This window comes from Anolis carolinensis, chromosome 3 (assembly GCF_035594765.1).
Source record: "Anolis carolinensis isolate JA03-04 chromosome 3, rAnoCar3.1.pri, whole genome shotgun sequence".
Classification (NCBI taxonomy): domain Eukaryota; kingdom Metazoa; phylum Chordata; class Lepidosauria; order Squamata; family Dactyloidae; genus Anolis; species Anolis carolinensis.
Window position 1 is genome coordinate 217,708,167 of NC_085843.1, and position 20,760 is coordinate 217,728,926.

General features: G+C 38.8%; 1 protein-coding gene across 1 annotated transcript in view; it reads left to right on the plus strand.

The window, feature by feature from the left end:
• The window catches only part of sgpl1 (sphingosine-1-phosphate lyase 1), a 65,484-nt gene that overhangs the window by 5,210 nt on the left and 39,514 nt on the right, over positions 1-20,760 (plus strand). Inside the window, exons 2-3 of the mRNA XM_008106648.3 lie at positions 15,177-15,342; positions 18,019-18,086. Of these exons, the coding sequence (XP_008104855.2) occupies positions 15,177-15,342; positions 18,019-18,086 (234 nt within the window). The remainder of the gene's footprint in view (positions 1-15,176; positions 15,343-18,018; positions 18,087-20,760) is intronic.

The following is a 20,760-nucleotide window of genomic DNA, read 5'->3' on the forward strand; positions in this document are numbered from 1 at the left end:
ACTGGATTACCACAGTAATTATTTCATATTACAGTAGAATCTCTCTTATCCAACATTCGCTTATCCAGTGTTCTGGATTATCCAACGCAGTCTGCCTTTTAGTAGTCAATGTTTTTGTAGTCAATGTTTTAAATTCATTGTGATATTTTAGTGCTAAATTTGTAAATACGGTAATTACAGCATAGCATTACTGAGCATTGAACTACTTTTTCTGTCAAATTTGTTGTATAACATGATGTTTGTTGCTTAATTTGTATAATCATTACCTAATTTGATGTTTAATCGGCTTTTCCTGAATCCCTTCTTATTATCCAACATATTCAGTTATCCAACGTTCTGCCGGCCTGTTTATGTTGGATAAGTGAGACTCTACTGTATATTTATAATCTTATATTACCTGCTTAGAACTGGATTATATGAGGCCCCTTCTACACAGCTGTATAAAATGCACACTGAAGTGAATTATCTGGCAGTGTGGACTCAATCCAGTTCAAAGCAGATAATATAAGATTATAAATGGGTAATATAGCTGTGTGGAAGGGCCTTGAGTTTACACTGCCATATAATCTAGTTAAAATCAGATAATCTGTATCTTATAGGCAGTGTGGAAGAGGCCTGAGGCCTAACTGTGCCTGTCCCCTGGGCTGAGTAGGTTGCTAGAAGACCAAGTGGGCAGAGTTTAGCCTTTTAACGGGCAGCAATTGGATAAGAAACAATTATTCTTCTCCCTCTAATTAGGACTTTATTTTTCTTTTCTTTTTGTTGTATGAACGTAGAGGCATGGATGAGGGGTTGTGTTGCCAAGTTTAGTGTTTCTGGGATGTGTAGTTTGTTGCTTTGTCCTAGGCCGAATTTTTTTATCCTTTTATATATATAGATTGCTTCATAGTATGCTAGAAGCCTATTTTGTAATGCTCCAAATGCCTATGATAATTGTTGTCCAGTGACATCAGGAAAACTGCAGATATCCCTGTTTAAATGTTAATAACATTGATTCAGAGAAAGCTGCAAGTCCAGATAATGTCATACATATTGTGGACAAGAAAGAATTATTTTTAACACTTGTGGGATTTTAAGTTAAAAATATCTGTATATGAAGAATGAACTTTAAATGCACAGGCATAAATTCAGCTATAATCATAAATACTCTGGCATGTTTGACAGCTTGTGACTATGGGAAGTATATCTGTTTCAAAAGAGCTGTTCAGTGGGTCCTTGGTAAATATTGTAATATGGAACCAGATGTGCACCTTTATGGGCTGCATGGACAGAAATACCTTTCTATATGTGGATCTCCCTTTTTTGTATCAACCCCAGAGTGAACGTATGTTCAGTAGTCAGTAGCATACTTCATCTTGAGAGTGGAGAGTTGACTCACAAAAATCTTCAAAGTAGAGTTGATGTCATTAGGAGCCACTTCTAAGTAAATGTGTTTAGCATGAATTCTTCCTTCCCTACTCCATTTTAGATAAACATTGTTGGGATTTAGTCTCTAATTGTCATAGTTTGAATGTAGAATTAAGACTCTCAAAGCCAGGGTTCAAATCCCTGCTCAGCCATGGAAACCTATTGTCAGAGTCTCAGAGGTAGACAAAGACAAACCTCCTTCCAAATAAATCTTGCCAAGAAAATCCTGTGATAAGTTAACCTTAGAGTTGGCCATAAATTGGAAACAACTTGAAGGCACGCAACAATGAACTCTCTAATTAGTTCAGATGCACAGTTTGTTTCATTTCTAGTGTACACACATCCATATGTATGCTAGCTTTTATGTGGCTTCTCTTGATTTCAGACAGTCCGCTCTTTTGAGCTCCCTCTTGGTGAGTTTTTTATTGGTATAGCCTCTTAATTTTCCGGGCCTACTTAATCATGCAATTTAGGCCTAGAAGAATGCACCAAAGTATGCAGAATCCTTGATGGTTGACATACCATATGCTTTGTTTTCTAAACTACACATTTGCAGCATTTATTCACTGCACACTCTACCAGTCTGACTAGTTTGGGCCATTTCTTCCTGCAGCAGGCCATTACATGCTAAAGTCCCTTGTAGTGTACATAGGAATAAATCTGGTAAATGACTATGGCTAGAACTTTGCGTGGCTTCACAGTGATAGTGGATTGATACTATTTATTGGCTGTGGCTCCGTCCCATTGAATTGTTGGATTTTTAACGTGGAGAGGTTATTTGATGTTTTTTAAAATTGCCAGATAGCTCTAATGCACACATCTGATTTATAGCTTGAGAGCTCTATAGTAGAGAATTCAGAGTTTTCCACCAGACTACAAAACCCAGTATTCAATGAGATGGAGATGCGAGAGCGAAACTATGTTGTTTAAATTATGTTTTTTATCTGCTGTACTTCTAGTTTTCACTGAGAAGGTATTTACTGCAGAGGGCTATGTGAGATGCATGTGTAAAGACTCATATAATTAAAAGTTTTGCACATGGGTTCTTCTGTATAAATCCCTTATCATAAAAAGACTTAGCATGTCAAGAGAAAGATTGTATTTTAAGTTTTCTTCCTAACTTGCCAGATTTCAAAATTCTCCCTTCCTCTTTTATGGAAGTATTTTGCGGTGTGATAGGATAACCCAAACCAGATTTACACTAACTTTGTTGAGCATTAGATCGCATTAGATCACAGTTTAAGATTTGAAGGGCTCTATACAGGAAGACAGTGGACTTTAATCTGGCTCCCAAAATAGGTTATTTTTAGAGTAGCTTCTTTTGTTCTGAATGTATCTTACTCTCACAAAACACCATTGCTTTTGATATGTACTTTCCAGCCCACAAGGTACATTGGATAAACTGCAGAACACCCTGTGCTGGACATAGATTCTTTAATAAGTATCGTTACCGTTGGGAGTTGGGTTTAGAAGATAGTGCCATGGAAATAAATAGAGTTAAGAAAGCATGGAATGATGTTATTCAGTCATTTAGGCTTGGATTAAAACCTCGCATGCCGGGTGCTTTGGCAAGCTTAAATATGAAAAGAGGTAGATGAGGCTGGGAGAAGGATTGGCCCAGTGCATTTTTGCAGTTCAATGGAGATCTGATCATTATTTTTCCAAGTTCCAGTGCAGCTCTCTGGGCTTTTTATCCCTATATTTAGATGTGCAAAAGTTGATCAAAAGTGCTGATCAAAGGTGATGTAATATTTCTGGAGCAATAAATCTGTGTGCCCACCATTGAGAGGAGAGTTTCTGTTTATGTATTATTATTTATTTACTTCATTTTTACCCTGCTTTTCTCAACCCCGGAGGGGGCTCAAGGCAGCTTACAGATCCGGCAAAAATTCAATGCCGTACAGGTAAACAATAAAAAAATCTCATCAAAATATAAACAATCTAAATATATAAGTAATTAACACACATATACATCATTTAACAGATTAAAACCATATAAAACAGTGGTTCTCAGCCTGGGGTCCCCAGATGTTTTTGGCCTGCAACTCCCAGAAATTCCAGCCAGTTTACCAGCTGTTAGGATTTCTGGAAGTTGAAGGCCAAAAACATCTGGGGACCCCAGGTTAAGAATGACTGATATCAAATGTTTGTGGCACATCCTGGTCTCTTCCAGCTGCTGAACTCTTTGGCTTCTAGAATGTTTAATTCAGAAATGTCAGGGTTCAAGATTATGTGATAATTATAGCTTTGGATTGTGATGACAAAAATTATTGCATATGCTTACAGTCAACCTGATCCCTTGCCATCCAACTTCCTTGTTGCAACAACTTCTCTGCCTACCAGTTTGATAATGTCCAATATATCCCTGTGCCCCACCTTTGCTAATCTAGCCCATATATTGATTTGCTTTGCCACCAAATGAAAAAGGAGATTACCAAGAAATTGACATAATAGTGAAAGTGTTTGGGTTAGCATGGGGTTTTGTTAGAAATTGATTTTCTGTCTTCTTTATGGTTCTCCTACTAAAGTGGAAGAATTGCAGTTAATTGTGTGTTTAACATTTCAGCACTTGCTCTCTCTCTTTGTCCGGGGGGGGGGGGGGGGGGGTCGGGTCCTTACCTCTAATTTGCCGTATTAGTAGCTTCTGGAAGGACCTTCACTGACTTCTTCGGAGTCTTTTAAGCAGAGGCTGGATGGCCATCAGTTTGGGGGGGGGGGCTTTGAATGTGATTCCTGCTTCTAGGCAGGGGATTGGACTGGATGGCCCATGAGGTCTCTTCCAGCTCTATGATTCTATGACCCACTTTCCCGGGACTGATTTGTCATGGGATGCGTTTGACAGGCATCTCCTTAATTGCTGTGGAGGCAGGAGGGAGTCCTGACTACCCATATGTAATGGTAATCCTTACTGCCCAACTGGTTGGCCTTCATCTGCAATGATGTTGGGCGGAACAACAAGAGAGGGGTAAGAGGAGGAATTCTCCTCCTCCCTTTCCTAATTGACCTGGTCCATATCACTGTAGGTGATGGCCGACTGACAGCATCCATGTCATTCCTGGACACTGCCATATTATGGAAAACAAGAAGGGGCACTAAGCCCAAGCCTGGAAGATGTGGGATGGCAGTGATGGCAGTGAAATCTCCTTTTTCATTTGGTGGCAAAGCAAATCAATATATGGGCTAGATTAGCAAAGGTGGGGCACAGGGATATATTGGACATTATCAAACTGGTAGGCAGAGAAGTTGTTGCAACAAGGAAGTTGGATGGCAAGGGATCAGGTTGACTGTAAGCATATGCAATAATTTTTGTCATCACAATCCAAAGCTATAATTATCACGTAATCTTGAACCCTGACATTTCTGAATTAAACATTCTAGAAGCCAAAGAGTTCAGCAGCTGGAACTGGCCAAAGTGTTTACAAAGTTGTGGGATACTTCAAATTCTGGGGCAGAATTCTGCCCCACACTATTCTGGATCAGCTCTGTGCAGCGTTTGGCCACCATGAACCAGATCTGCGGCTCGTTCGCATTAAGTGGTCTGTTGAAAAGAAGTGAACTAAAAATTCAAGTTTGGAGTAGCAAGCCCATTCTTACATATGGCATTGACCTTTGTAATAAACTTTTCCAGATATGTATTGTCAAAGGCTTTCATGGCTGGAATAACTGGATGCTAGCCACAGATGCATGTGAAATGTCAGGGGAAAATGCTGCTATGTTTATTGTATTGTGATGTGCTGTTCTTTTATATGCTGTTTACATTGTATTGTTTTGGGCATGGCCCCATGTAAGCCGCCCCGAGTCCCCTTGGGGAGATGGTGGCGGGGTATAAATAAAGTTTTTTATTATTATTATTATTATTATTATTATTATTATTATTATAGAACACAGCCATACAGCCCGGAAACCACACAACACTCCTCCAGAAACTTCATTTGATCACTGTCAGTCTGAGAAATAATGCCTGAATCAAAAATAGTAACCCGGGCAAAATGTAATTCGTAGTCTTGTGCATTCATATGGAATCGCTATCTGTTTTGTTTTGTTTCATTCGTTTCACCCAGTTTTTGTTTTTGTTTGCTGCTTCTGAAAACAGGGTTTCTATCCAAATGGGAATTTTGTCCCATGTCCGAAAGAACAAAAAACCAAACAAACAAAAAACACCGGACCATTGGCGGCAATGGGAAGGCATCCAAGGCTCCCCCACGCCCCAGTTTTAGGGCTAGAGGGATGAAAATCACCATACATGGAAGTCATATCAACCCCTTTTAGCCCACCAACTTTTAAAAGGTTTTCTAAACGGAGAAGGTAGAAGCCCAACAATTTCTTTCCTTTGAAAAATATTTGTTTTTATTATTATTTTTTAAAACCAATGTTACCCAGGGGGAGGAAAAAAAAGGGGGGGGGGGGGTTAGACAAAGAATTAAAATTAAAGATTTAAAGATTTAAAAATATTACAGTACAGCAAACAGAAGTTACAGAGATCCCCTTCTTTCACCCACCCGCAAAGCCCCACGTGCGCTCCCCAGCCAAACCCATCCAACTCCTTCAAAAATCCCAGCCCCCTTCCCCTCAAAGAAAGAGTAAAAAAATAGAAGCCAAGCAGCCAGGCTTGGAAAAAAATAAATACAAACGAATCTCTTTCCCCTGGCAGCAAGGCAAGGAAGGAAGGCAAAGCAACAAGGCAGCAAGCAAGCAAGCACACTAGCACAGAGACTGAGTGAGCTAAGCAAGCAGGAGCAAGCCAGGCAGTCAGCCAGCACCACCAGTGGATGTGCCCACAATGGGTGCTTGGGGCGGGGGGGTCGCCCCATTAAATACCCTGGCAACATCACAGTTTCCTTGGCCTCTGATTGGCCAAAAGGCCCAAACATCATCATCTCTTCTGACGGATGGACGGTACAAAACAAATACCTGAATGAAACAAATGGAACAAATACTGTGCATACCTCTAGTTATTATGGTTAGATGATTCAAGCAATGACAACTTAAGCAAAGATTAGAGCTTCATTGCTTGCTCGATCCATAGGAAAATGGGCCCATGAAATCTACACAACAACTGGGTTTTGTTTTTAGGTATCATTATTCTAAGGAGGCCCTGGTGGCACAGGTTCAAATCCCGGGAGCGGAATGAGTGCCCGCTGTTAGCCCCAGCTCCTGCCAACCTAGCAGTTCGAAAACATGCAAATGTGAGTAGATCAATAGGTACCGCTCTGGCGGGAAGGTAACGGTGCTCCATGCAGTCATGTCGACCACATGACCTTGAAGGTGTCTATGGACAACGCCGGCTCTTTGGCTTAGAAATGGAGATGAGCACCAACCCCCAGAGTCGGACACGACTGGACTTAACGTCAGGGGAAACCTTTACCTTTACTCTAAGGAATTGATTGGATGCTGGTGAAACAAAGGATAAGATACTCTATTTCCTTCTGAGTGTGAAGTAGTATATTTAAATAAGGGACTCTGTATCTTCAAGTCACCTAATGGGGACCTCATGAATTTCATGGGGTTTTCTTAGGGAAAGAATACTCAGAAGCGGTTTTGCTATTTCATTCCCCTGAAAGATAGCCTTCAGCGCCTGTTATGCTATGGCGCTCTCTCAGCCAAGTACTAACCAGGGACAACCCTGCATTGCTTTCAATATGAGACAGAACAAATTATTAAGACTTCAGAACGTTTGGAATGTTCTAACAGTGCCCACCACAGTGATAATGTTCAGTGGTTCTGTAAGAACAGAATAATATCATCTGTAAATACATTAAAGATGGGCTGACTGCTTGAAACAAAAGCTTTTTAATTTCTGAATTTGATTGGATTAGAGTTTTTAAGGGCGCAGTTGCTGTAGTAAATAAAAGAGATGTCATGGAGGGCTCTGAGTTATTCCCTAACTCAGGATAGCTTCCAGACCATCCCATTACAACTCTTTGAGCCTCTTTTGCGTTCTTGGTTTGTGGGATGCAATTTTTTTCCAAACCCAGGTTTTTCCAAAAGTTTAAACAGCTAATCTATAAAGCACAGGCCAATTTTTACCAGAACCTTATTTGCATGGGGGATTCTTGCAGTGGTTTGATGCTTGTTTGGTGTTTTGTTTGCATTTTGTTTTTTAATCTGGTACTTTATCAAATTAAGGGTATCCATCCAAGGTTAATAGACCAATTATTTATTCTTATTGTTAGAGTATGTTAAAAACATCTCCTAGCTACCTGCTGGGCATAAAACCTGTTTGGTTGTCCAAAATATAATTGCCGTGCTAGTGAAAATGTCACTAATTTTAAGTCCTGAACAAGTATTTTTAAGTCCTGAGCAAGCAATGCAGTGAGGCAGTATCCTAAAATCAAATTACAGTAGAGTCTCACTTATCCAACCTTCTGGATTATCCATTGCATTTTTGTAGTCAATGTTTTCAATATATTGTGATATTTTGGTGCTAGATTTGTAAATACAGTAATTACTACATAGCATTAATGTGTAATGAACTACTTTTTCTGTCAAATGTGTTGTATAACATCATGTTTTGGTGCTTAATTTGTAAGATCATAACCTGTTTTGATGTTTAATAGGCTTTTTCTTAATCTCTCATTATCCAACATATTCGCTTATCCAACGTTCTGCCGGCCCGTTTATGTTGGATAAGTGAGACTCAACTGTATTGCTTTTCTTCAGGTTTGAGGATCACTGCTATACCTGCTATTTACCACCTTTTGGAAAGCTGCCTTTCATTTGATATGCCATTGCAGAGGGATTTAAGATGCAGATGAATGCATCACCAGAAACCTTACACAAATTGCTAGTAGAGCTGTCTGTTTTAGGTGACTTTCCAGATTTCAGTTTCTTCATGATTGGCTTAAGTGCAATTTCTGAAATAGGACATTTGAGACAGAGTGTATATTCAGCATATAATAATGGAGTGTATGTTGGAGGTGCTTACGAAGCTACACGTTTATCAAGTTCACAGACATACAAATCTGCATAAAATTTCCTGAAGCTTTTGTCAGTGTCTTTTGGGGAAGAAATCAGGTTTTTAGCTTTGAATTTTATCATTTTAATGACTTCCTTGCTGTTTTTCTTTGGAGCATCTCAGCATGTTTTAATATGCACCTTCATGTTGGCTTTGATTTATGATTATGAATGAGATACCTCCAAGAGATACTGTTTTAAACTCAGGGCTGTGATTTTCTTTATTGAGCCAATCCACCTGTAATGTGGTCTTCCCTCTTTGCCTTCTGAATTAAACTCTTTCCTGCATTGTTATCTTTGACAGCTAGCCATGTTTTCTAACAATATGTCCAAAAGTATGATAACCCAGATTCTAATGTGAGATCACCAGGTACCTTTCATGCACTTTTGTGGGATATCCTCACCATTGCTCTGAAGGTCCAGTTGGTTCAAGAAGGCTGCCAAATTAGAAAACAAAAATCAAAACAAAACATTGCGATATCAAACCATTCCTTTAATCTCGCATGCAAATACAGTTCTGTTGCAGATAGAATTTCTTAAGAAAATGGACCTGTCATTGTAATAAAATATTTAGCTGAGTTGATTATGAAAAATTGTGGATTGCTCTATGCTGCAACATTTGATTATACACACACACACACACACACAGGACAAGAAGCCACTTATAGGACAGAATGAAGAAAAACAATTGGTAATAAGACCTCACAACTTCTGAGGATGCCTGCCATAGATATGGGTGAAACGTATGGTGAGAATGCTTCTGAAAAATGGCCATACAGCCCAGAAAACTCACAGCAACCCAATTGACAATAACTTTGTCAAATTATTCAAGTCCCATTTCACTGTTGGAGATTTGTCCAAGGCCACCATTAACCAACTTGAAGCAACTTGAAGCCATGCACACACAGAGCAGTATGTGTGTGTTGTAGAGATGAGAACTTGAAACCACATTTCCTAAATCTATGCATAGCTAGTTCTCTAATGTCCGGCACAATTGTTTCTGTATTATAGACTGATGAACGAACCCTTTTGTTGCCGCTGTAACAAGATGGAGAACAACATCAGCTCTTGTCTTGCCTTTTTCAGGGAACCGCTGCTACACTGACCTTAACTTTTGATTTCTGGCTGAAATGCGCAGGGAGGCTGTACTGGGACAGATAAAAGCATCTTGTCTATTTCTGCCTCTGATCCATTATGCAATGTACAATAAGGAGAAACAGCCATAAAATACACTGAACATATCAGGAATCACAATTTTAAGGCAGGAGTCTTTTTTTATCTCTTATTGCATTGTACAAGATGCAGGCTTAGCTTTATTTAATCATTAGATCAGTATAAGCATTCTGATAAACAGGAGATTAAGTAGTTTCTACTGAACTTTGATCCTCTGTTTATAAAAAGAGATAGAGAGAATGTGACCCCTCTTTCCCCTTCTTAGATAATTCACAAGACAAACAAGGATTTATGAGCAATTTTGCTTAAAGCTGATCTTGCATATATGTGCCTTTAAGTTGCCCTTTGGCTTAAGGCAATCCCAATGGATTTTTCTTAGGCAAGGAATACTCAGAGGTGGTTTTGCCTGTTCCTCTGAAATATAGCCTGCGGTACCTGATATTCACAGATGGTCTCCTATCCAAATACTAAACAGGGTTAATCCTGCCTAGATTCCAAGTCAGATGGGATCTGGTGCCTTTAGGGTATTTAGGCCTTAGAGAATGATAAATATATCCAGAGAGTTGCCTTATATCAAGTAAGATCATAGGTACGTCTAACTTAGCATTATCCAGGTAGGCTGACAGAAGCTCCCAATGATTTATTTAGAAGTGTTTTTCATCTATACTGGAAGATGCTGGCTACAGTACCACGGACTTTCTGCATCCCGTACTTGTTCTCTTCCACTGTCTTGATTCATCAACCAAAATTGGTGTTTAGCTTTATTTTTAATGCTCAAATTATATCATAAAATGTTTTTCTATACCAAAACAAGTAACAAAACCACGTAAGGAAAGGAAAATTATAGTATGTGTTCTCATTAAACACACATGCACTATAATTTAGAGAGCTTGTAAAGAAAGCCTTGTTTGACAGAAACTGAGCATTCTTTTTAAAAGGACTTTCAAAAACATTTTTTAAAAATTTGAATTTACATTTTACATTTAATCCAAACTTTAATTATAATAAATTACCTATTAAAATGCTTTTGATACACTTTTAAAAAAAATCCTGTGCATTATTCATGTTTTGGTGTTTGGTGCCTCACAATTTATGATATTTAGTGAAAATAATCATTGGGTAAGTGCTAGTTAACCCAGATGTAAAAGTACTTCTGTGAGTAACCCTTACACAAAAGGAACTAAGGCTTATCTAGATATTTTATTAATGTTAGGAAGAATTTGCCCTTCCCTGCTTTGTTTTATAGTGCAAAGCAGTTTGTTCTTCCTTCTGGATCATTTTTGACGCCAACATTTTGTGACTCATTATAAGCTTATTCTGTTTCTGTGCTGCCAGCTGTCAAACATTGTCACTCCTCATCTTTTCAGTTTGCTGGGGGTTGAACTGTTAATAGCATCCAGTTGTGGAGTTTCCATAATAAGGATGATATTACTCAGTGTATACTGCAGCTTATAGAACACCACACCTTAGCAGAGGAGCTTTTTTGAGCAAGCTTCATTACTGTAGGTTGAAAGCGGATGAACAGGTCTGAGAAACAAAACAATAGGTCACCAATTTATGTCTCTGTAGTTCTGCTTTAGTGGCAGCTAGGCTTGTGCATTTTAGCTGGACCCTGATCCGTTTCTGCTACCCGAATTCAGAGAAGAGGGCGTGGTTCTGTTTCCATGTGCCTCCCAAAAATGGGCGGGCAGCTGAATAGCCATTTTTGGTTCGCAGCCAAAAAATGCGGCTTGATCCGGCCCATTGGCAGCAATGGGGAGCTTCACAACTCCCCCTCCCATCATTTTCAGGGCTGTTGAGATGAAAATGGCCATACTTGGAGGACACAAGTTTCAGTTTCAAGTTTTTTGTTTCTAGAGATAATATCCTTAAAAAATTCCCAAAAAGACATCCCCCACTGACCCCCGTCCTGTAACTTCCTCAGGAGCAGCAGTAGGGCACCATTCCTTCCTGTCAAATGTCAAAAATGCACTTCCACAACAGTCAAATTATGATGATGATTATTAATTGAAATTAAGAAGGCAGAGGGATTGTAGATGGTAGGCTTGGTTTAAGGCAGATCGAACTTTGTCTTTGTTTCTTTGCTGGAATAACCCTTTGGAAGAGTATTATATTAGCAACAATAACCTTTATGTCCTGAATCAGGGACGATGGATTCTTTTGGCTTGGCAAAGGTTCCACAGAAGCTCAACACTTTTGTTATTCTTATTAGTAGGCGACAGCAGTCAAATAATTATGATGATTATATTATTTATTACTACGAAGGCAGGGAGATTGCAAATGATATAGGTTTGGTCTATGGCAGATAGAACTTTGTCTTTGTTTCTTTGCTGGAACAATTCTTTGGGAGAGTATTATATTAATAATTTTTTATGATTTTGATTATTAACTAAAATTAAGAAGACAGAGTACAGAGAGAAATATAAACAGAGAAAACTTGTTTGCAAAGGAATGAAAATGTATTGGCGGTAAGTTTAGTTAGGTAGTAATTTTCTGAGAATGAAGCTTTGCTGTTTGCTGAAATTATTATTATCAATAATTATCTTTTAAAAGTGATTTCTGAAGGAGGGGAGGGAGGAGAAACTCACTGCATGAGACACAGCTCTATGTGACAGTTTTGGAATTGCAATTTTAAATCTGTATGTTTCCTCAGTTTCTCCTGAGGAAATTTAGGTTGCTGAAAAGTACTGTTTGGATTTGCTTGTCATAATAAGGTATATGTTGTAGTTTGTTATGTTTGTTTATTATTTATTAACTATATTTATATCCCACTCTCTTTCACCCTGAAGGGGACTCAGAGTGGCTTACATTATGGCAATATTCAATGCCGCATACACTAACAAATAAAATACAATACATCATATACAGTACATAAGCCAATAAAAGCATATAAAATACCATAAAACTGTTAAAAACCATGATAACTTGTTGTGACTGCGCCTTCGGGGATTATGGTTGATGGTGATGGAATTCGAAGAGGAAGAAAAAACCCTCGTGATGAGGGTTCACTGGAGGAGTTGCACAGGAAGCGACTTAGAGAGCTATATGGGGGATCTTCTGAGGAAGATTCAGATGGGGAGATGGATGCTGAGGAACAGGTGGTGGCTGGGGAAGCGGGCACTGAATGGGCACAGCCACCGGAGATGTCTGGGGATTTGGGGCCTATGGATACTTCTGAACCTGGGGTTTCTGCAGGAGCTGATCCCAATTGGGATGCTTGGAGAAGGGAGGATGGTTCTTTAAGTGTTCATGGGGCTAAGTGTGGGCAGGATGATTGGGACTCCGACGAATTGCTAGGTACTCCAGATCCACGAGCTCTAGCTGTGTGGAGTTCAGACTCTCAGTAGATTTGGGACACCTGGTGTTTGGGTGTGAGTGTTTGGTCACCCAGGAGGAAGGGGAATAAAATGGGAATGTTTGGCCACTGCACTTTGTGTGTGGCAAGGTGTTGCTGAGGCGCCATTGGGATCTCTGTGTTTCCATGAAGACTGGACTTGGACTATGATTTGAATCTGCTGATATCACCTAGCTTGGCTCTCGCTGTGTCTTATCATGGACCTGTTTTGGATGACTGCACCCTCTTCGGACTTTGGATTGAATTTGACCTGGCTTCTGTCTACACCCTCTGACTGACGGCTACTCCCGGCTTCTGACTATTGGTTTGTCTTTCGGAATTTCTGCTGCCTCCTGACCTGACCTTGGATTCTTTGGACGACGGCTATTCATCATCCCTTTGAGGCTTTCGGCTTTTCTGCACCGTGGAAGCAGCTTTATTGCTTTTCTAGTTTGTTTATTTTCCAGCAATTAACTCTATTTGTTTTCCAAAGCTGAATTGAAGCGTTATTTAGTTTTTTATTGAATGCCAGCATGGGAAATTAGCGTGGCTCGTTTTTGAGTTATTATCGTCCAATCTACTCTCGAAACACTGAAAAGTGAAGTGTTTCAAGGATATTTCCTGTGTTTATGTTATTTTCTGGCTTATCTTCGGAATAAACTCTGTTTTGTATGTTAACTGGCGTCTGACTCTTGACATAACTAGCCCAGAAGTCATCATTTGCATTGTTACAATTATGCCAGTTCTCTATTGCCTTATCCAAACACCTGGCCCCACCTGGTCTTTGCTCTTTTCCTGAAAACCAGAAGGGAGGGAGCACAGTCTGATATCACTGGGGAGAGAGTTCTACAGCCGAGGGGCTACCACTAAGAAGGTCCTATCTCGTTCCTACCAGTCACGCTTGCGAAGGGGGTGAGACCGAGAACAAGGCCTCCCTGGCAGATCTTAATGTTCTCACTGGTTCATAGGGAGAGATACATTCGGACAAGTAAGTTGGACCGGAACCGTTTAGGGTTTTATAGGCTAAAGACTGCTTGGTAGCAGACTGGCAGCCAGTGGATTTGACGTAACGGGGGTTTTATGCTCCCTGTATGTCGCTCCAGAGAGCAGCGTGGCTGCTGTCTGTTGTACTACTTGGAACTTCCAAACAGTCTTCAAAGGCAACCCTGCGTAGAGCACGTTGCAGTAGTCTATTTGAGATGTGACAAGAATGTGGACTTCCCAAGGTGTAGGTGCAACTGGCACACAAGTTCCAGCTCAGCGACGAATCCATGAGAACACACAAGCTGTGAATGTATGTCTTCAGGGGGGGAGTGTAACCTCGTCCAGCACAAGTTGTAACCCTATACCCTTTCAACTGACCAGGAGTACCTCTGTCTTGTCTGGATTCAATTTCAATTTGTTCGCCCTCATCCAGATCACAGCCGCCAAGCTAGCATTGAACTCCAATGTCCTAATAAATAAGCCTGGGTTTGCTTGCCAACCAGAAAAGACAACTTAAAAACCATAGTTATTTCACAAATTTTGCTTCTAAATTATAGTATCTCTTTAATATCTAAACTCAGAACTGTGGTTTGTTTTGTGCTTCCATGTTGACTGCCTCAGAACAAAAGCTGACTAAAAGAATAGAAGAACAGACTAGAAATATGAGGAACACCTCTTGGATAAAACTGCACATTATGGTTTAAGGTTTGGTGAATATGACCATGATCTTCGATTAGTCAATAATTGTATCTTCCATGACAGTACTCTCCATTTGAAGAAGAACAATTCTGGAAATGTTTGTGGGCATATCTACACTTGCCACTTATGTCCCCCCCCCCCCCCCCCCCTGAACAGCTAGGTTAACTTTTTTTACTCGGTTAGCAGAAAGGATCTGTGCTACTGGGACAAGAAAATCTCAGTAACTTGCAAATTTGCCATTAGTATAATTATTGCTTTTATGGAAACACACCTTAGGATCCGAGTGGGTGGATGACCTCTTTACCTCTCATTTATGCGCCAAGATTAAGCCGGTAGATAAATGAATTACACATCAGCAGACTAGAGCATTCTTGAAAGATAAATGACCAGAAAACCCGTGACTCTCACCCATTATGTTGTTCCCATTCCTCACTTTTGGTCATATTGGCAGGGCCTGATTGGTTTTGGAGTTTCATGACATCTGCTAAACACATTTTTGTCTAACAATTCTTTTAATAGAAATACACAACAGAAAGATTTCTATTAAACAAATGCAACTTGTACACAGCACTTATTCTACTTTACCTTGCATGGTTTCTCAAGATTTACCTGTTCCCTTTTCTAGGATGCTCTTGTTACGTACAAAGAGATCTTCCTGCAATATTTAAATAAGATCAGAAATGTTGTGAATGAAAAGTCTGCTGGGACTGAACCATGGCAATTGATAGCATCAACAGTTGTAGCTACCCTGCTGCTTGTTTGGCTACACACATTCCTCTTCCAACCGGAAAGTAAGTATCATAAATGACTGATGTAAGGAACAGCAAACCACAGAATGCTTATGTAATTTAATGATGATATAGTGATTGTCTTCAGTAAGACATTACTATTTACCTATTGGGGCCATAATGGGCATGCCCACATGTGCATACACCTTCATATAACAATTGTTTTTCTAAAAGTGCTCTGCTAACTTTTATATTGTAGTATGATGTATATATTCAGTTTTATCACACTTATTTATTGTATTATTATAAGTGTCTTATATAACTTACTACACAAGAGTTTTATTATCAAGTTTTTTTGTTTGGTTCAGTATTGTGATATGGCCTAAGGGCTAATCAACAAAATTTATTATTATTATTAGTTTATATTGTAATGAAGAGATATTTGAAAATATATCAAAGACATTTAAGGATTAGAAAGAATGGGAGGTTTGAATGCCCTGAAAAACTTCATTTATTTCCAAATTTATGACTGAGTTTGGAGATAAAAGCTGAATGTAGTATAAAGGTAGCATGTCCACCAAATGTAATGTGATACTGGAGGGTTTAAAAAGACACTATGAGCATGATATACAAGTTGAGTATCTCTTATCTGAAACACAAGGAACCAGGAGTGTTTTAGATTTTGGATCCCCCCCCCCCAACACACACACACATTTTGGCATATTTGCATATAAAGAGATATCTTGGAGAGAAAACTCAAGTCTGAACATGAATTTTGTGTATGTTTCATATGTAGTTTATCAACATATCCTGAAGGTAATTTTATACACAATATCTTTAGTAATTTTGTGCATGAAACCAAAGCAAAAGAGTCATGATTGTACTCATTTATAGACACTTTTTGGCATATTTTGGATTTCAGGATACAGGATGCTCAGCTTGTAAATTTACAAAGTGCCCATGACCTCTCCAGCCAAAGACGATTGCGTGCATGGGTCTCGGTACACATGCTGTGATAAAATGTCCTTATTCAGTGTGTTTGATTACATATAATGTCATACAATTCACATGGAAGAAAGGAGCTTTGTGATTTAAAAGTTAGCATTTCAGATACATGTTTATTTCATGGCACTTTGAGTGCTATCTAGTTGTTTATAGATATGTATGTTTCTTACTTTAGCTAGGAAACCCAGTCCTGAATTCCCATTAATTATATTCTTTTCACTTTTAGTGTTAGTATAGTGTGTTCTTCTTGTAGCAGATTTCTGAACGTACTTTAAATGGTTTTCTGTGTTTGTATTGTAAATAAATACGTACATTGGGATTACTTTTCTGCTGTTGTGCAGTCTCCTATTGCAGCAGCATTTAATTGCCTTGGAACATTCTTTTCATAGCTCCCATTTTTCAGAGTGGTCAGGACAATACATGTGCATGCTACCTATTCATTTTAATGCCTTTTCCATTATGCCCAAGAACATTCATTAGAGCTTCACAGCTAGAAGCTATTAAAACATCACCAAAACATTGCTAACCTTAATAATAAATAATAATGAACTTTATTTATATCCCGCCCCCTCTCCAGACAGGATTTGGGGCAGCTACAGAACTCAAGGTGGCTCTGTGTGTTTTAGAAACCATTCCTTACAACAACAACAACAACAACAACAACAACAACAACAACATTGGTTTTGCCTGAGCCAGTATATTCCCTTCTCCATGTACACTGTGCAGTCTTTGCATTCCCTACAGATCTCCTTAATACATATACATATATGTTTGAAATCAGTGTGACTGTACACTGTTTGTATAAAGCAATATTTTTATCTTGCCCTTTATTCAAAGATCACAGGATGGCTTACATTAAAATAAATGTAAAACAATAAATAAATGCAAACATTTAAAAGACTATAAATATATTAAATAATTTTCCGTGCTTTGAAATAGATGGTTTAAAAATAGTTAAAACAATCTGGAGTGAAATAACTATAAAAATTTACAACCGGAATAGAATCAATGTGGCCCAAAGGGCTTTAGTAAAAAGTCAGGCTTGAGCTTGGCACCAAAATGATCCTATCGTTGCTGCCAATTGGGCCTCCAGAAGGGAAGTTTCACATTCAACGCACCCCCGGCATCTAACCATCTAGCCTCTGTTTAAAAGCTTCCAAAGAAAGAGTCTCTACCACATCTCCACCACCCCTCTTCTGTATCCTCCTCAGTGTATTTTCTCTACTGATGGGGCACAGAAAAGAGACTTACTGTCTTGCTGATCTCTGTGCTCTCTTGAAAGTCTGAGGGTGGATCTACACTGTAGAGTCAATGCAGTTTCACAACACTTTAGCTGCCATAGCTCAGTGCTGTGAAATCCTGTTATTTATGTTTTTACAAGATCTTTAGCCTTCTTTGCCAAAGAGTGTGAATATCTTGCCAAACTACAACTGCCATGATCACATAGCATTGAGCTGTTGGGCCTAAATTGGTGTCAAACTGCATTAGCACTACAGTACTCCATAAAGTACCCCAAATGACATTCAGGCCCCATATACACTACCATATAAAATCCAGGTTATCTGCTTTGAACTGGATTATATGGCAATGTAGACTAATATAATCCAGTTCAAGACAGATAACCTGGATTATCTGCTTTGATTATATGAATTATATGACAGTATAGATCCAGCCTCACTCCAAATATGTTTAGACATAGATTATATAATTTTTTAATAAAATAATCTTTTCTAGGTTTGACATCACGATTTAAAAAATGGTTCTTCAGATTTATACGTAAACTGCCTTTCATCGGTACTGAGGTAAGTTTTTCAACATCGAGAAATTTAGTGGTAGAAAACATATTTATATAAAGTGTATTTATATTTATATATATTTACTGCTATAGGAACCTTCTAGAGAACTACGTGGGAAGACAAATACAACATATTTCAAGTATATTATAGTTTAATGTGTCCTGGATGATGTAGACATAATAAGAAATTGGGACAAATTTGAGTGTGCAAGGAAAGTGGGCATTTTCTTTGAGGGAGCTCATTTTAATGGGAAAATGCACAAATGGCTATATATCTACAGAAGCAATACATTCAGGGCAACTCGGTACTTGATGTATCTCTGTTAAAGAACTTGGATGGAAGACAACAGAGAAAATATAATTACAGTCAAACCTGTAGCAGAGTTTATTTGGCCCAATTTTTCCTAGGATATCTTGCCTAAGTAAGCGGAGATAGAAACAAAAAGTTTGACTGTATTTGCTGTCCGTTCATTGCTCTGTTTACAATATTTGCAGTCAAATTGTGAAACCTCTGATTAATCGTAATTTCTTGTTTTGTCTGTACTGGTAAACCAGGTTACTAGTGTGGAACAAGCGGATTACTAGCTTCCAGCCCAATGCCAGATATTAAGCCACACTTTAGAGGCTAATTTAGTGTTTATTTATATAAACCAGCCTGTTTATTTTGAAGTTGGTAACCATTTTCCCTGGACCAGATGAAGTGGAGGAATTAAGTTTAATTAGAGATGTCTTAGTTTGATTGTTTGATCAAAAATGCTGCAAGCATGGCTAGATAGGCTTGTTCTTATCGAAGTTTACTGAAAGATATGATTATCGATATGCAACAAATGTTGAACAACCTCTCATAATCACTTATTTCTAAATGGAGAATTGCATGAAACAAATTACAGTACAAACAAAATGAACTCTTCTTCACAGGGAAAGCTCCCAAAAGCAATTACCATGTAAATTTGCAGTTCGGTGAATCCATTTTTGATAGAACAAGGAGCTTTGTACTGTTCATTTAGCTATCTTCTCAATCAGCCATGAAATATAATTGACTGTGTCATACTGCATTTTTACATTATCGGAGGTGTAACATGTCTGAAAATCTCAGTTTGAGGTGTGAAACCATGATTTACCCGAAATAGAGACCTGTGACAACTTTAAAACTGACAGATACCAGGCTGCATAGAGTTTTATGGACCATAGAGCCTCCTTCTCTATATGATTGGAATATAGGCTTGCCACTGCCATAGCTTTCCATCCAGGAAAAAAAATATAGATACCTAAAATATATGCAATAACTTGGTGGCTGTCAGAAATAAACTTAATATCATGTATTTTAGGTCAGGAAGTATATAAAATGTTTTGACACAGTTATTAAAGTTCAATACCATCATTTTATTAAAACAGAAATGTATGTATAACTGTTATTATAAATATAAATTGTGTTGATGTGTTGTCGAAGGCTTTCATGGCTGGGATCACAGGGTTGTTGTATTTTTCCGGGCTGTATGGCCATGATCTAGAAGTATTCTCTCCTGATGTTTCGCCCACATCTATGGCAGGCATCCTCAGAGGTTGTGAGGTATGGAGAAACTCTGCAAGGAAGGTTTATATATATCTGTGGGAAGTCCAGGGTGAGGGAAGAACTCTTGTCAGTTGGAGGCCAGCGTGAATGTTGCAGTTAATCACCCTAATTTGCATTGAATGGCTTCATCTACTTGCTACTTTCTGCCTGGGGGCATCCTTTGTTAGCTGCCCCTAGTTCCCATGTCTCAGAGTGTTGCTTCTTATTTACTGTTCTGATTTTTGAGTTTTTTAATACTGGTAGCCAGATTTTGTTCATTTTCATGGTAACAAATGCTACGGTCAGCGAAGGACAAGAGGGATCCTCTCACCTCTGCAGGAGTCTACCATATACCATGCATCTGTGGCCAAGTCTACATAGGGACCACCAAACGCAGCGCCCAAACATGAGTCAAAGAACATGAAAGGCACTGCAGACTAACTCAACCAGATAAATCAGCCATAGCAGAGCACCTGATGAACCAACATGGACACAGTATATTATTTGAGAACACAGAAATGCCTGACCACTCCAACAACTATCATGTCAGACTACACAGAGAAGCCATTGAAATTCACAAGCATGTGGACAACTTCAACAGAAAGGAGGAAACCATGAAAATGAACAAAATCTGGCTACCAGTATTAAAAAAACTCAAAAATCAGAACAGTAAATAAGAAGACCTCTTCCAACTTTGACATTTTACCTACAGAAGTTCATCATGGTCTCATAAAGGTCACATGAGCTCATGTACATGAGGGTGCAGAACTGGAGACAGGACTAAGAAGCATGTGAAGTTGAACAGATTGAAATCAGTACAGTAGCTGCATTTTATATGTACAGAAGCAAACTAATAACTCTGATCCCCAATATCCAAATTTCAAATGTCTTAACAAGTTCCCAGTAATTACTCCGTGCTTGAGCTGGCATGGAATCTGCACTTCAATGTTTAGAAAACATATTCTAATCATACTCATTTCACATGTTTTGAGAAAGAATATTGACTGCATTCTTTTTTGACTACGTGTGTAATCTGTTGAAGGAAAATCAGACAAATGTTTTGTGGTGTCTTAAAAACCAATAAAGGCAGATGTTTCATAGACACTGTTCACTTCATCAGATGAAGAGC